The 15,990-nt window shown below is 38.8% G+C and overlaps 2 protein-coding genes, 1 long non-coding RNA gene and 1 other non-coding gene across 15 annotated transcripts; 2 read left to right on the top strand and 2 right to left on the bottom strand.

Moving 5' to 3' along the window:
• The first annotated feature begins 375 nt into the window (after positions 1 to 375).
• LOC135623039 (uncharacterized) lies at positions 376 to 4,415 on the top strand. Its single transcript, XM_065125537.1, has 7 exons — positions 376 to 639; positions 807 to 1,040; positions 1,393 to 1,501; positions 2,146 to 2,191; positions 2,603 to 2,688; positions 3,358 to 3,416; positions 4,136 to 4,415. Exons 1-7 carry the CDS (start codon positions 587 to 589, stop codon positions 4,236 to 4,238), a joined length of 690 nt encoding a protein of 229 aa, XP_064981609.1. The 5' UTR covers positions 376 to 586; the 3' UTR covers positions 4,239 to 4,415.
• Positions 4,416 to 4,610: 195 nt separating this feature from the next.
• Positions 4,611 to 4,683, bottom strand: TRNAE-CUC (transfer RNA glutamic acid (anticodon CUC)). Its single transcript has one exon. It is a non-coding gene; the product is annotated as a tRNA-Glu (tRNA).
• A 2,393-nt stretch (positions 4,684 to 7,076) lies between these two features.
• On the bottom strand, positions 7,077 to 8,906 carry LOC135623038 (uncharacterized). The gene is made up of 2 exons (XR_010491257.1): positions 7,636 to 8,906; positions 7,077 to 7,543 (listed from the first exon to the last, which is right to left on the bottom strand). It is a non-coding gene; the product is annotated as an uncharacterized LOC135623038 (long non-coding RNA).
• Positions 8,907 to 8,947: 41 nt separating this feature from the next.
• Positions 8,948 to 15,607, top strand: LOC135583480 (squamosa promoter-binding-like protein 12). 12 transcript variants are annotated; one of them, XM_065125528.1, is made up of 9 exons: positions 8,951 to 9,235; positions 9,586 to 9,674; positions 9,775 to 9,874; positions 10,002 to 10,349; positions 10,417 to 11,302; positions 11,784 to 11,920; positions 13,185 to 13,445; positions 14,808 to 15,163; positions 15,247 to 15,607. In XM_065125528.1, the coding sequence occupies exons 5-8, from the start codon at positions 10,638 to 10,640 to the stop codon at positions 15,119 to 15,121; spliced, it is 1,377 nt and encodes a 458-aa protein (XP_064981600.1). In that variant the 5' UTR covers positions 8,951 to 9,235; positions 9,586 to 9,674; positions 9,775 to 9,874; positions 10,002 to 10,349; positions 10,417 to 10,637; the 3' UTR covers positions 15,122 to 15,163; positions 15,247 to 15,607. The 12 variants fall into 12 exon arrangements, with proteins under 12 accessions (XP_064981606.1, XP_064981600.1, XP_064981598.1 ...); XM_065125526.1 differs by having other exon boundaries at positions 9,775 to 9,909; XM_065125525.1 differs by lacking the exon at positions 9,586 to 9,674.
• Positions 15,608 to 15,990: the final 383 nt, after the last annotated feature.

Below are 15,990 nucleotides of genomic sequence, written 5' to 3'. Positions count from 1 at the left end.
GTTAACTTGAGCGTATCGAAAAACACTCATTGTATTGACCTTCATGTAGCGACTCACTAATAAGTCATAATCCACATCTGCCCGATCTCAAGACTACGTTGGAATGATCGAGACTATATGAAGATTATCTCGGAGTCATCTCATGTGTGTCAAAGCTACCATGAGAGTTCCTCGAACGTCTCTACAGCCTTCGGGTTCAAATTAAGTTCGGCTGACTCAATCATCAACGACGGCAAGTAAGATGATGAGGATGACCGAGTTTAATTGGCTCAGGACCATTCCGGAACATTCCTATTCCTTCCGATAAGCCACAAGCCAAATAATGTCGCGTCTGATAACAGGATCCGCTACGAAGTAACAGTCCCACTTCACCCCATGTCGTTGGACCCAATGTGGTCGAGACAGAGTTATTTGGGTCGAACCGTGATGTCGACCTTCCGGTTGGTCCTTGCCCTGCAGAGCCACATCTCCGCCACCGCTGGTGTTCTCCCAATCTATCATCGTCTCCCTCACCTCCGTCTCCTGTCTCCTCCATGAACTCAGGCCTCTCTTAGAGCTGCTGCTTTCCCTTCAGACCAGATGCAGAATGGTTATCCACACGCTTCCTTCGCCTTCTGCCCTACCCCCATGCAACCTCAGGTTATGTCTCTCGTCTTTGTCTATTGATCTCCATCCAAGAGTGGGATAGAGTAACAACATGTAGAGTAGTCGAAAAGCTTCAAGCAGCTGTTGTAGCATATACAAAGGGCTGCCGCTTCAGACAGATACTTCCATGGGGGCTCATAAATGAATTGCATGCGTTGCAGGAGGAGATCTGAAGCAGCAATAGCGTCAGCCACAGTCGAGGAGCCGGGAGCTGGCCGCAGGAAAGCGAACCTGTGGGCGAAGCGCAAGGAAATGGTTAAGCTCCCCGAGTATTCGGATGGCAGTGGCAGGGTCTTCCCCGTGAGCGAGTTCCTCAGCCATCCAACTGGCGTCGAGGCTCTTCTAAATACCAGAGCCTTGCAAAGATTTGAGCCACTGGACTCCAATACATATAGGTTGCCCCATGACCTTACTTGTGTATCATGGAATTCCAGTTTCAAGCACTAAAAATTGCAGCTTGCAACCACCACCAATGATCAAGGCACTAATTGTTATGTGAAATCTAGCTCTGAATATTTCCTACCTGTACTGTGTTGTGCGCATCATGAATGCTTCTTTCTCTTTTTTTCTCGAGTTTATACTTCTATTTTAGCCTGTTAGACTCCTAGTTTAAATTTGCAAAATTTATTATGCACTGAGCTTGCTGCACGATCAATAGCAGCTACTTCTCAAGACTGGCATGGATAGTTTTTACTCTGTTTTCGCTTTGTGAAATACTCTTTATATGGTAAGTGATGCTATATGTAGGTGCACTTTGCATAAAATTCAGTTTCTCAAGTTTGAAGTTGCCCCAGTGTTGGACTTGCGGGTGACCCGAACAGATGAAGATTGCACAGTTGAGATGTTGTCCTGCAGGGTAAGTTCCATGTTGCTGGATCTGAGAATGAGATCAATCACTGGCAGTGGTTTCTAGATTTAAACAAGTTGTTCATGCATACTTGTGGCTGTTTATAGTTTCACATGTTTATCATACTGATACAAAATGTTCGAAGTCAATTGATCTTTATCAACTCAGAAGTTGTCATGAGAAATCTATATTTTTATTAAATCTATCCATTACAATTTAGATGATTTTTGCAAAGTTATGGCAAATAAGTGCCTTTTTTGTGATTCTCTTTCATGTTGTGCCAAATTGCTTTAGTCGTTTGTTTTGCTTTTGAGTTCTTCCAAGATGTAACTTAAGTAGTTTTTCTGAATTTAATCCAAACAGAAAAAATGTGTATCTGATAATCAGTTGAGAATGTTTCTCACGAGACATTGTGTAGAACAAGAAATTTGGATTAGGATGAACAACTTTTCTAAAATAGTAAATAACAAACTATAAATAGTTTGATTCTAGGAAGGCTTTTATACACTAATAATTTCTCTCTGTTTGGTGTATCGAAGATCATTCTTTATCAGATCATATGTCGGCTATGAACTTCACAAGTCCTTGACTGTTTGTTTACTTGTGATTTTGAGTCCTCATCCGAATTTTGATCATTGTTTTACATTTAACAGTTTGAGGGTTCAAAAGCAGTTGAAAAGCAAAATCAACTTTTCTCGGGTATGTTTAGATATTTTATATAGATGCTTCTTTATTAGTTATGTATACGAGAGTTTTTACATAATTGTGTATGCTTTAAAAGTGACTCATATTTGTACTTCCAAGCTCTAGTACAACAGTGCTTGCTGGAAAATAACTAGTCATATTTCTGGTATTTGTTTGTGGAAATTCTTTCACATAAACACATAAATTTGCAACATGGATGTGTTGTTGTTGTTGTTGTTCATACCTACTCCAGTTAACAGTATCAGATTTTTTAGTCCATGCTTATCGATTAACAAAAAAAAAAAATGCCACTCTGTTCAGACTCCAGTAATTTCATCACCAAGTACTCATGAAGGTTAGAAACTGCAGATATGTTTTGCACCCACTACATCATGATACTTCTTATTATTTCTTCTCTTCTTGCAGCATTTATGAAAAACTATATAAAGTGGGAGGCTAAAAATTCGGAGCCATGCTTGATTGTCGATGTGAATTTGAGAGTTACCCTTGAGGTAAAGAAAGAAACTAAGAAATGCATCTATGGTCTTAATGTGGAACTGTTTATCATTGATTTGAAAAGAAAGCACAAGGTGCAGTTGAAGCTTATCTTGGTTACTTGTGCTTTATGTTAGAACTTATGGGTCATGGACCTAAAATATTGTAACCCTTAGATTCTTCTGACTTGTAATCAGATTGAAGTGCAAACAAATAACTACGTTCTCAATGTAATTGAGTCATCCATGCAGACTTAATCAAGAACTTACTTAGTATATGCATTGTTAATTAAAATGTACACCATTATGTGAAGGGATAGGTACATAGTGTCTGCTTAGCTTGGCGTGGGAGGAACCTTAGAAGGGGCAGGGGAAAATATTTCTCAAGGCTTAAGTAACAAGTTGCAATCTCACTAGAAACAAATTGAGCAGGGAACTTAGACCGGCTGGACATTTCAAAGACCTCTTACTTTTTGAATGACCTCGACATAGTCAACCAAATGAATTTAGTGTACCTCTTACTACGCAAATATTATGTTTGCATAGTTGTCTTGCACATTTCTTCCATGGCTTCAAGGTAAAATTTTGTTACTTTTTTGGTTCTTGTCATGCTTCTATTTGCTGCTGATACCAACTTGATTTCTGTTAGCCAACATGTTTATGTATCTTCCCAAATCTACTTTTCAGGTTTATACAAAGCCATTTAGCTTGCTTCCATTGTCAGCAGTGGAAAAACCCGGAAACCTGTAAGTTCTAGACACTGAAGTTTTTTTCTGTTTGATAAAATCAAAACACCAGAAATATCCATATTTTTGTTAGAATCAGTATGTAAGATGTCTGTCTTGATGAAGATTTAGCATTAGTAAATTCAAGAAACCTCATATGTGCCCATGAGAGGCTAAGTTCAAGATGACTGTACAACATTGTTTAGTTATGACTGATAAGCTTTATTCTTGCATCTACATAGGAGCCATAGATTAAAACTTAATCAAAGATAACAGAGTAGTGTTGCTGATAATGATATCTGCAACTTGATCAGAGTTATACATGAAGCAACCCTCTGAAGCACTACGATATAGAAGTCTAACTCTGATATTTGCAATAAGTATCATATGAATGGCTTCGTTTTTTTGGCAGAAACTGATCACATGATGTCTTGCCACCCTTTATTTGAACAACCTTGTCCACAATGGTGTTATACTCTTCTGGTAACCAGTACAAACCAGAATTTGCCATGGAGAGCTTTTCCTTGTAATAAGATGGATAATCTCCTTCACATCTGAGAAAACCTTCACATTCATTATCTGATTTGGTAGCTCTCTTCAACGCATGAATAATAGCGACAACCCTTCAATGAGGCAGGACATGCATAATTACCCTCTCAATTTTTTCACAAGATGTGAAACTCTAACTCCATCATGCTTAGGGTTCATGTAGGTTATTAATTGCTTCTTTACTCATGCAGGCTTATGAAAGGTCTTCTTGACAGGCTTGTTCCTTTGCTTGCTGAGCAGCTACTTAAAGATTACTGCTCCTGGGTTGAGGAACAACTCGATCATCAAACATAAACGATTACATTTGTTGCATTCTACATTTGAGCAATGTATAATATGCGTTTAAAGCACTGTAACATTACTCTTTAAGTCTTGTTTAGGTTCCTGTTTCTCAAGAAAGCACTTGTCAACAAGAACCTGATGTGTTCCCAAACATGTAATAATTCTGAAAGCTTTCTTGTCACCCTCTTAGTGGATGCTCTCTACTACTAGTGTTCACCATGTCTTCTTTGAGGGGTCTCCTGCTGCTGTCATCAGTTGTTCAGTCACATACACCAACATGTTTGACGCAAAATGCATTCCCAGGCAAAACAACAAGCATATGATGTGCTAGCCAAAGCTAATCCAAAAACAATTATTGATGGTTCATCGTGACAAAAAGCCCCTTTCCGTTGCCGGGACTCGAACCCGGGTCTCTCGGGTGAGAGCCGAGTATCCTAACCAACTAGACTACAACGGATTTACTATCGACGGATAGTAAATATTAATATATCTAATAATAATATATTAGTTTTGTCAAAAAACCATGGAGAGAGACTATACCATGTAATAATGAGAAGAGAGAGAGAGAGAGAGAGACTGTTCTTCTTAGAACATGTTATAAGGAAAACCCTCTTAATTAAGGAACTCTTAGAATCATGGAAGTCGGTTTTTGAGTCTGTTTGATGAAGCTGTGGTTTGCTTTCTCTGTGCAATTTAGTTCTGAATATTGTCTTCCCCCACATTGAGCTTCTTGTTCTTTAGGGTAATATTTCTTCAGAGTTATTGAGTTTGGTGATGGAGTCCTTTGGAAGTAGTAAAAGTTTTTGCTTGGTCATGATCTTGTGTTGTTCTTGTCTGTGTTTCTGCACGATATGTTCATTTGGTTTCCTAGATAGATGTTTTTTTCAAGAACAAAAATCCTCATAAGAATCACATAATAAATTCCTGACTTGCATCATCATAAAATTGTAAGATATTATTCTGTGAAAGATGAGTTGTTAATCTCTTAGGATCAACACCAACATGCAATAATTTCCATGAATTGTAAACTAAGTCCAAAAGCAGATCCTTTTGCTCTAAGATTCCACAAGGAACCATAAATGATGCAGCACTTCACATTGATGAAATTAAATATTTAGCATTGGCACAACTTTTAAGTGTAGGTGAGATCTAAAGAAAGTTAGAGCCAATATATGGATTCCAGGTGTCAATTTGAAGACAACAAAAAAACAAGTGGAAGGTTAAACAATTAAATTATATGTAAGGATGCAATAATTCAAGTGCCCTTTTTTGCAGATGGAAGTGATAAATAAAGCCAGAGCACAAGTTCTAAAAGTTGCCTTCAATTGTGGCTGAACCCCATCCATAGACATAACACAAGTTGGGGATCATACAACTGAACCACATGCATTTGTTTAATCAAAGTGTTTTGTCTACAACCAGAGTGTTTATGACTCTAGCTTCATCTTTTAGGCCATTTGGAATCACTTTATCTGAGAAAAATATTCTTCAGATTAGATTCAATTTTGGAATGTATCTTGCATGTTATTGCTTTGACATGCTGATTAGTCTATGTGATAGCAATCTTATTGGCTTTGTCTAAACCTATGAACTGGTTTCTCATAGGAGACTACATGCTCATAGAGCTATGAATTGGAATAACAAATGTAAAATAGCCTTCTTGCCAAATTAATTTTCTTATATGAGACTTGTATTGGCCTCTGAGTTATTGTGGGCATATTATTTTGAAGATAGATATAGTATTATTAAACCAGCCAGTTCCTGTACTCCTCAGCATCTCAAAGCATGCCTTTCTGTGTGATTATTCCTTTTTTCTAATGTTATTTTTGTGCATCATGACCCTCTCCATTGTTGCAGTGTTGTGAAACAGTCAAAATAAGCTCATATGAAACTAGTCTGCAATTGGATGCCACAAGAACAAAGATGAAATCAAATGTGAGTTAGATGGAGAAGAGCATCTCTCCATGCTGGTGATGTTGGAGATGATGAGGTGTTCTACTCTGGATGAGAGTTGATCAAGTGCAAAAATATTGTCTTGTGCATATGATAAAAAAATAATTGAGTAGAAATAAGATATTAAAATTAGGTTTAGTGAAGTCTAATCAAGCAAACTGATACCAGTTAAATGTAAGCTACCTCACTAATATCTTTTCTTGTTTGACTATAAATCACTTGCATATGGTGCTCAAACCTTTTCATTTTCTTAGTCTTGTTAATCTGAGATGCACATCTATATTTTGACTCAACCACTAATTTGAGGAGTAGGTGGGAAGTGAATCTGCAGCCACACCAGATTGATGGTCAGGGCAAGGATATTAATTAGAAAAGATCCACTCATATTCACTGTATCCATATCACTAGATTCAGGCCAAAGGCTTCACAGAGTGCATCTGTGATTTCACTATACAAATATTTGATGATACAGTAGTCCATATTGCACTTGAAAGAGATCCTTGGCAATCCATGGTGCTAAAGCCCCACTGGCCTTAGTCTCCTGCTGATAAGGAGCCTTCTATCTATTTTATCTTGTTTTGATCCTCAATATGTGGACACTTCAATCTACAATTATGCATGAAGAGTCATTTTACATCCTACTCTGTTTCACTAAATTTTCTTTTCATTTTAGAGCCTCCTAAAAGGACTCAATTTACTGTGTTACATTGCAATCCCAGCAAACTGGTGGCACATCATTGTCACTCATTTATCAGCAGTATGTCCTGCCTCACAATCAATATGATAAACACATCTCATATGCTTATTTTCTAAGAGACAAAAGTATCTTGAAGACTTGCTTTAGAAGGATGCCAAAGCCATTCCCTGACCAATCACCATCATGATTAGCCCTCACAATGAACATGATCAAGAATATATTTCATAAACTTATTTTTTTTAAAGATAAAGATGATGTCCCTTACTATCATTGATGATCACACCAGGCTTTAAAGATGCCAAAGGCAAATTAAGCTACTCCCAACAGACAGTATCCCTAGTTTGTATCTATGGCCACACCTTGTCACAATCTTGCAACTGTTCTGAAAGCTTATAAACATCATGTTGCATTTGAGTTGTTCCTGGAGTCATCCAAACCACTCTCCTCCACAAGTCACATACATTCTAGGAACTCCTAATGTGTGGAACTGCTAACTTTCACACAAAATTCTACACTATGGTAGATCCATATCTTCCACACATTAGGGAATGTACTGTTCTCGAGAAAAATGATTTGGTGATGATCATGGTCAGAAGGGCAAAGCTTCTTCTAGAGGAAATGGTGCTGAAAAGGCAGTAGATGAGGACCACAGGATGGCAAGGAGGAGCTGCATAATGAGTGCACACACTGAACAAGGTTCTGAAGCCCTTGACTTCTACTAAAATTTGTTGCAGAAAACAAGGAGATGATGGAAGAAACCTGTAACAACATCAGAAACAGCCACAGCGGCAACAACATCAGCAACAGACGCAGCTTTTGGTGGGACTCATCTTGGATGTCTTGTTCATCTCTGCATGGTAAAACAAGGCACCTAACTTTCTCATGCTTGCTGGATGTACTCGAGCATTTTAATCCTCGACCAACAGACAAGGGAAAGGGAAGAAGAAAGAGCCTCAGGATGATCAATGCGACATAACTCCTTGGCCCCCAGCTTTGCCAAGTAGCTGTTGATACTTCCACCACTGGTAGAACCGGAGATGAGGTCCACGCGACATTACAATCGGTACCTGTGGCTATTAGCTAACCGAGCTCCCAAGCACTGACCTACCAAACTTAGATCTGACAATGATGAACAGTTAAAGTTTGGCATGGCTTCCTGGAATCCATGTGCCATTGTCTCCATCTCATTCAAAACAGCAACTCAAGGCATGGGTGATATGATGCAGCTGACTCATTCATAATTTCATGATCTTGGGATCCATCAGTCATCCCCATCTAATTTCCCTCCAAGAGGATCAAAACCTTCTAGTTAAATGTTTGCCTAAGCAGCAGCTGCTGACTTGCACCAAAGACTGTTCTGATAAGATGACTATATGGAGATTTAGGTGCCTTGGTGTACCATATTCTCCTAAGCAAGGCTATAATCAAAGAACACTTTGAAGCTGTGCATACGATCACAGGATATGTTCTTTCTCAACAGCTGCTGAGATGGTAGCATAATGTGAACCAACCATTAACTGACACAGGCTATCAAATCTCACCTTTTCCCAGAGAAAGTGTATCATAGAATGAACTGATTTGTTCTCAGAAAACAATAGCTTGCAGGAGTTGAATGTTTGATGATTCGAGGCCTTGGGTGCTCCTCCTTGAGAGCTAAAAGTGTCCTTTCTGAACTGTTGACAGCCATGGCTTGATGAGGATTGAAGAATGCCATTAATGCCTTGGCAAGTGAGAAGAAGGGGTGGGGGGCTCAGTTACTCATGCTTTTTTTTTTCTTGGATGCCATTATTTCACGGTAACCTCGTTCTTCATCAAAGGAAACTGTGCAAGTTCTTGAAGAAGACAAGAGGTTAATGGTTTTTGATTGAATTATTCTTCTGTGGTAGGATGTTGCAGGTGATCTATTAATGGAGATCCAATTCTGGGCAGGTTCACCGGGAGTGACCGGATCCCACTCTCAAAGGAAATGAGAGGGGTAACTTCGTAATTATCATCAACCGCAGGGTCAATCTTTTTCCCCATACTTGCCGTCCTTTCGATACCCCCTTCTCTCTCTCTCTGTCTCTCTCTTTCTATTTGCCATCCATTTGGGAGCGAGGGTAGGGGGGGTGTTCTCGGCGCTGCACCGGTCCCCGCGCATCCACGCGGCTCCAACCGATCGCACGAGTCGCAGCAGAGAAGAGAGAAGACGGGACGATCGATCTTTCTGCACGTGATTGGTTCCGGTGTGTAAAGGTGAGTTTCTGGTGGATGTTTCGGCTCGCAGTTCAGGGCACCACCACCGAAGCCTTGATTCGAATTAAAAGCCGGCGTCGCCTGCTCCACGGCTTGAACTCTAGAACGGAGTCAACAATTAGGGGTAAAGCTTCCCCCTTATTAAGTCTCTTATCGGTGTGCTCTTTATTATCTTTTCCCGGCTGGGTAAAAGTTGGGTTTTGGTTTCTTCTTAGTGTTGCTCCCCTCCTGCAGCTAGAAAGTTATCGCTTTGAGTGAAAAAGATGGCGTCTTGGTTTGGGAAAATTGAGACGATAACTGTGTCCTTATGGCCGAAGCTCTTTTTGGTTTTTGTTTCTGGCTGTATTAGGTTTGATGTAAAGCTTATAGAAAGATTAGAACAGGAATCCGTCGTAGAAATTAGCTATTTTGCTGTTCCATTTCTTCTCGACGTTTGTGGAACTCACTTCGTTTGGTTGCTTTCATGGGCGAAAGGCACTGGATTTCTTGTTATCGGTTAGGTGGGCGACAAAAGCAAAAGGGGGAAGGAACAAAGAACCGCACTGTTGTGGTTCGATGTGCATGTACCCACTTGCGTCTTCACATGTCACGTTTGGTCGCTTTCTCTTATCTTTTTTCACGGCAGACCTTTTCCTTAATATCTCGTTTTTGATGTGTTTCCAGATGTACTGGTGCTGCAACTGATGGAGAAGGTGAAAATTTTCCAACTTACCACCAGCTTGGTTTTGGTTAAAAGAGCTTGTGGTGAAAGGAAACAGTAGGGGTACCATTTTATTTCCGAAGTTGACTTCTTTATTGGTCAGTTTCCTTCAGTCTGAAGAATGTCTTGTGGTAGAACAATAAGAAGTCCTGTATGGTAGGAAGGAAACTTAGCAACTTTTTGATGGCAGGACTGGAGGACGGGGAAACATTGGTAGAGGGGAAATAAATTGAGTGAATAATTGGAGGGTATGACATCCGTGGATGTCATACGTGGCGAGGAGCACTAGTGCTAATTGTTTCATCAGCCAACTGGTGGTGCAGCCCTTGATCGGATTTGTGGCAGAATAAACCACCTAGAGAAAGTTGTATCTTGTATTTTGCTTCTTTTTTGGCTGTAAGAAGAAGTGAAAGGAATACCTACCTGCTTTCGAGTCATCCTTTTGGTGGACGGAGTATTCTTTAGCCAGGACTGAAGAAGATAAGGGCACAGGGGATTCAATATGTTCATGTGTGGAATTCTGACTTGACAACTGGAGGTAAAAATTGCTTTGTCCATCTCATTGTTATGTTTTCCTGATCTAATGAACAATTGTTTGTTTGCAGTTCACTTTTCACAAGGTTTGTCTTTTAGGCTGGAAGAGGTCTGAATAGTTTCTGAAGTTTTCTTAGTCTGTATGCTTTTATCTGGATTTGCCAAGTTGTGTGGACTCTTTTTAATTGAATTAATCCCTGCCTGATCCAGTGCCTACAAGTTCACTTCTATTTTTTAAACATTTTCTTGGGGCAGAATAATACTTGGAAATCTTACTGCAAGTGCTTCTTGGATGGACTGGGTTGCAAAAAACCCATTCCAGTGGGATTGGGAAACTCTGGACTTATTCTGTGGAAAAGAGGGTGAAATTTATAAATCTGCACAAGAACCTGAGTTGAAGATTGAAGGTGGCATGGGTATTTGCAATGGATTTTTATGTTCATCTGGTGGTGGTGCCTCCTCCGTTCTACAATTGGGAAATCGTTCATCCAAAAGCTCCATCTCTGCATCCATCGATTCTTTGTCTAAGGCAGAAAAAGGAAATTCGGACTTCAATTATGATTCAGCTGAAAGGGATGTTAACAGCTCGAGCAAGATTATCTTAGCAAGAGTTGAAGGTTTTGGAACTTCACCGGTACCCTTGGCTGCAGGACGCCCTAAGGAACCAGTTACTGGTTTGAAGCTTGGAAGGACCTTCTTTGAAGATGGTGGTGCAGAGAATAACATCAAGAGCTCATCTTCCTCTGCTTCTATGATCTTGTCTACTGCTGTAGCTAAGAAATCTAGGGTATCTCCACAGAATTTACAAAGCCCTAAATGCCAGGTAGAAGGTTGTAATGTTGACCTTACCACAGCTAAAGATTATCATCGCAAACATCGAGTCTGTGAAAGCCATTCAAAGTCCCCCAAGGTAATTGTAGCAGGCCGGGAGCGCCGATTTTGTCAACAGTGTAGCAGGTGAAGCTTTTTTTAGTTGTTTTGTGAAAATGAATTTAACATATGATGAAGCATTCTAGTTATATGTTACAGACCCTTTTTGGTTATTTTTGGTCTTCTACACATCCTATCAATAAACTCATGTTACATTAAGATAAAAGCTCTTTTTCTGTTCGATATAGTCATGCTGCTTGTAGTAGTCACGCCTCTTGGATGGCTATTGTTCAAGAAATACTTGCAATGTTTAAAGTGGCAGGGATCTGTTTTCTTAATAAAATGGCTAGTGAAAAGGACTAATAAATCCAGATTTGGCTATTGCAATATAGCATTAGGGCTCTGTAGCAGCATATTCTGTGCAAGTGCTCTACTTACTGTGTTATCTCATAGCATATATGTTGTGCTCTAGATATTTTATTACTTTATTTTCTTGCTGCAAAATGTTTTGCAATGCTTTTAGTTGACAAAGTTGAACAGCCTGAAAGTAACCATTTGGTCATCCCAGGTTCCATGGTTTGTCTGAGTTTGATCAGAAAAAGCGAAGTTGCCGTAGGCGTTTATCTGATCATAATGCACGTCGCAGGAAGCCACAACCAGCAACAATCTCATTCAGTTCTTCAAGGCTTTCTTCGTCATATTATGGTATTACCTTATTTGGCCTCTGAAATCAGTAACTTCAATTTATCTTTCTTTTAGAGAAACATGGTCTAAAGAGATGTGTTATTTTTAATTGATCTCTGATTGACAGTTTCAGTGTTTTTTAAGACAATATTTTGTGTTTTCCTGCAGTTTTCTGAAGAACTTAATCAGGCACACGATTTGGAAGCAAGCAATTAATTTTTAATTTGAATTTTCTTTCGTAGATTGGCATGGAATAACTCTGTTTCTACATTATTGGATTCGATTTTCTTACTTGCTTTACGTTAGATACATGGGTTTAGATAGGTTTATAACTTGCAGTTACTGCATGAGCACCCACAAGGAAACTTCTTCTCTTACTTGTAGACACTTTTGTATTTTAATTTTATATTATTCTCTCCCTTCTTAGGTTATGTACTGTCTACTGCTATTTTGATGCATCCTGGTTCAGCCTAAAGGGTCTCTGATTTTTTTTTGAGAATTTTGATTTAAGGTTTTGAGCAAGAAAAGTCTGATATGATTTCTTTTCCTCCTTTGGGTCTGTCAGTTTTGGCACCGGTAACAGCTGGATGCAGTAACATATTATTGGACCCATTTACTTGAACCCTTTCCTCATTTTCCCTTTGGTTGTCTTTTTCTAACTTAATTTGGAACTTTCAACCAGCTTCGAGCTTGTTCAAATTGATACCACAGGTTATTATGAAATGGCATTAAGTGCAGCTTGGGCTGCTGTATTCTGCATGTATGCTGGATATGAGATGCACTACACATAGTAGGTAGTGTAAATCCAAGCCTAAGACCACACAATCAAGTCCTTTGTCTCAAATTATGATAAAGAGCAGATTAGCAAATCTCTACAATCAGCTCCAAAAATAGCTTCCTCATTAAATGATGAAGCAAGATGTGCATGCTATTTTTAGCGGAAAACTTATAGGCATCTAATACCTGTCTGAAATTGGCTGTGGGAAGAATTTTTGGAATTTGTTAAATTAATTTGGTAACCAGTCACCTCTGTAGACGTGTATATATCTGTGATTTCTTTCTGCTTGCAATCTGTATCACTTTGGCAATAGAATATAACACCTTTTGTTTTGAGCATATGCAGATTCTGGACATTTTCTTTTTGTTTACTGAGAGTTTTCCATTTCTCTTTCTTTAAGTTGCAATTCTTTATGCTAGCTGCTTGTAGATCCCATGAGTATGTTATTTTATGTAACTAGTATGAGGCTTTCCTCTGCATAGTTGACATTATTGTGATCCTGTACAGATGGTAGGCATCATATGAATCTTGTTTTTGGTGGAAATCCTCTGGGTCATGGCATGACCAGTTCACCATTGGAAGATGACCCAAGCAGCTTCAAGCTTATTCAACCTAAACACTCTTGGATAAAGTCAAATAAAGCAGGAGACGTCAATGGGCAGCTGCAATTTTCTAGCACATGTCAAACACATAATATTTCCACCCTTCACCATGACTTGAACAGGCTCTTGCCATTTAAGGGCACCACTGCCGAGGTCCTCAATCAAGGTAGCAATTTGAGGCACTTAAAAGTATGTTGAAAAAAATGAAACACAACTGCTGATTGTATTTTAGGTGACATATACTAACTCTGTTGTCTCTTTCCTGCCTGCACATTAACAAAATACGTGAAGGACCTGCTGTGGCTGTGTTTTTCTTTTAAGCTTGCATGTAGAGACCATAGTAATTAAGGTTGAGGTGCTTTCTGCTTTCCTTTTTCCGTTCTTTCGTTTTCTGGACATTGGGTTTTTTATTTGTTTTTTTTTTGGGGGTGGGGGGGGATTTGGGGGTTCGGGTGGGGATTAAGAGGCTTGCCTGGATTATTTCAGCATTTGGAAGTATCATCTCTTCTTCAATGTATTTACCAAGTCTAGTTGTGGCTTCTTGGTTGCATGACCTTATACTACCACCAATAAACGGATATTTTTATCCACCAACTAAGCTTACTAAACTTTATATATTTTTAGATGATTATCTTTTGCTTAAAATTGCCTTGATTAGGTATTTCTGGAGGTTGGCATTGAGTTGATGGTTTGTTTCAAGATATGTCATAACTTTCATGACTCTTTGGTTAGCAGAATGTGAATTTAAATTGTTCATGATAGGAGTTTACAGAGATAGCATAGCAGTTACAGAGATAGCAAAGCAGTTACCTCAAAACTCACTTCTTACTGTGAGAAGTCACACATTCAGTGAGCGGTTTTTCCAAACGTAATTCTCAACTGCTGTTAATATCTTCTAATTCTTCCTCAAAATGAGAGCAAGCTTCTAATACTAGTCCTTGTTCTTGATAGGTGCATAGTCTAGGTTGTCAACCTTTACCCTAATTTGCATGTGTTTATCTATCAGTTTGTCATTGTGAAATAAGCTGTACACAAGAATTTTCTTCAATGATCTGTAGTTCTGTACTGTTAGTTTGATAAATTCATATGACCTTTTGCATCACTTTTTTTAGTTTTTCAATAGCCAAAAATATTTCCTATATATTTATAGATCATGTATATGTTCTAAAACTGCCAAAAGTTCTCCTTTCTTTTGTGTTTTATGTGTGCACAATGAGGGGAAGATCCTATTATGGTCTTCTATTTTGTACTTTTATCCTTTGATTGATTTCTGTAGAACTGTTTAATCATAGTGTTGTGCTGCAAAGTGACTCCATGTATACTTAGCCAACATTTTCCATATTCATGATTTTTTGTCTGTATCAGCCAAAAAAATATCATGTCCACGTTGTGCTGAAGCCCAAAAGCAGGATATCGGTGCCTGTTCAAAGCCACAGTTTTTAGCTGGTTCCTGTAATTTCACTCCTTATATTATATGTAATTGTAGCAGACTCTATCTTCAGTTAACTTTGAAGATTGTGCTTTACAGGTCTGGAAGCACCTGTTTTTGCTTCTAGTTTGGGTGGAGCACCGGATCTTCGGCGTGCTCTCTCTCTTCTGTCAAATAATTCTTGGAGTTCAGCTAACCCAGGACCAAGTTCTAATGTCAAGTTTGTGAACACTCATCCTGCAGCAAATACAATTGATTCAACTGCAGGGTTTCTGCAGGTTGAGCAGCCTATCGGACCACAATCAACAATGTTGCCATTCAACCTGCAAAACCATAATGGTCAGTTCCAGGAGTTTCAGCTGCTCAAAGCACCCTACCAGGCTTCTTTCTTTGACTTCACACAGATCCACTGATGTCTGTGATCTGATGGTCATGGCATCGGCTTTGAATCCAATGTCAGTATTCTACCCAGATACTTCTTGGTTTATGTGCTACAAATTCGGCATCATTCTCACTTGCTGATACTTGTGTTTATCAGGTGATACTTCTGCCTGTCCAATATGTTCTCGCTGTCCTTACCGGACTGATTAACTCCAGATGCTTGCAATTTCTTACCAATAATCCTTCTGTGCCGTTGACTTTGATACCATCATCCGGTGAATGATCTTAAGTTTTAGGCTTCCTTTCCCTTTCTTGCTGGAAATGCAAGCATGTCGATCTCATCGCATCCCATTCCTTGGCAAATTATTGTGTCGTCAAAGAAGCTTTCTCTGCACCGTCCGTTAAGAATCGGTTGCACTTTAATAAGTGAAGTTTCTTTTGATCTATTTATGGTTATTACTCAATGATGATGATTGATACTAAATTTTCATAATTGAGCATATCTGATACTCCACTCATGTTGATGCTTTGCTACTTCTGATACAGTTTCATTCTTGGTGAATGGCATTCAAATATTTTGGTCCTCCAAATCATAATGTTTCTTGTTAAGGTAGATTTATTGGTTTTCTATATAGTGTGTGTGTATATATATATATATATATATATATATATATATATATATATATATATATATATATCTCGTTGTTATACTCTTCTAGAGTTTATAAATCTTTGTGAACATTAAATGTCATAAGCCTCCCTCTTTCAGTTCAATATCTTGCAGAAAGAAATGGGTGCATATTGTGGATTGTTATCTATACAGGACTAGAAAAATAACTTGAACAAAATATATATATTAGAAAAAAAAATACTTGTGGAATCAACCAAACCTCTTTCCAAA

The sequence above is a fragment of the Musa acuminata genome, chromosome BXJ2-9 (assembly GCF_036884655.1).
Source record: "Musa acuminata AAA Group cultivar baxijiao chromosome BXJ2-9, Cavendish_Baxijiao_AAA, whole genome shotgun sequence".
Taxonomy (NCBI): Eukaryota; Viridiplantae; Streptophyta; class Magnoliopsida; order Zingiberales; family Musaceae; genus Musa; species Musa acuminata.
The sequence above is the reverse complement of the archived record's forward strand: the minus strand, read 5'-3'. Positions and strand labels throughout refer to the sequence as shown.

Excerpts from the sequence above, each read along its gene's own strand:
- LOC135623039 (XM_065125537.1), top strand. The coding sequence starts at position 587 with ATGGTTATCCACACGCTTCCTTCGCCTTCTGCCCTACCCCCATGCAAC. Across the intron at positions 1,041-1,392 it reads CTGGACTCCAATACATATAG|GTGCACTTTGCATAAAATTC; the intron begins GTTGCCCCATGA and ends TGCTATATGTAG. Across the intron at positions 1,502-2,145 it reads TTGAGATGTTGTCCTGCAGG|TTTGAGGGTTCAAAAGCAGT; the intron begins GTAAGTTCCATG and ends TACATTTAACAG.
- LOC135583480 (XM_065125525.1), top strand. The coding sequence starts at position 10,638 with ATGGACTGGGTTGCAAAAAACCCATTCCAGTGGGATTGGGAAACTCTG. Across the intron at positions 11,303-11,783 it reads TTTTGTCAACAGTGTAGCAG|GTTCCATGGTTTGTCTGAGT; the intron begins GTGAAGCTTTTT and ends TGGTCATCCCAG. Across the intron at positions 11,921-13,184 it reads GCTTTCTTCGTCATATTATG|ATGGTAGGCATCATATGAAT; the intron begins GTATTACCTTAT and ends GATCCTGTACAG.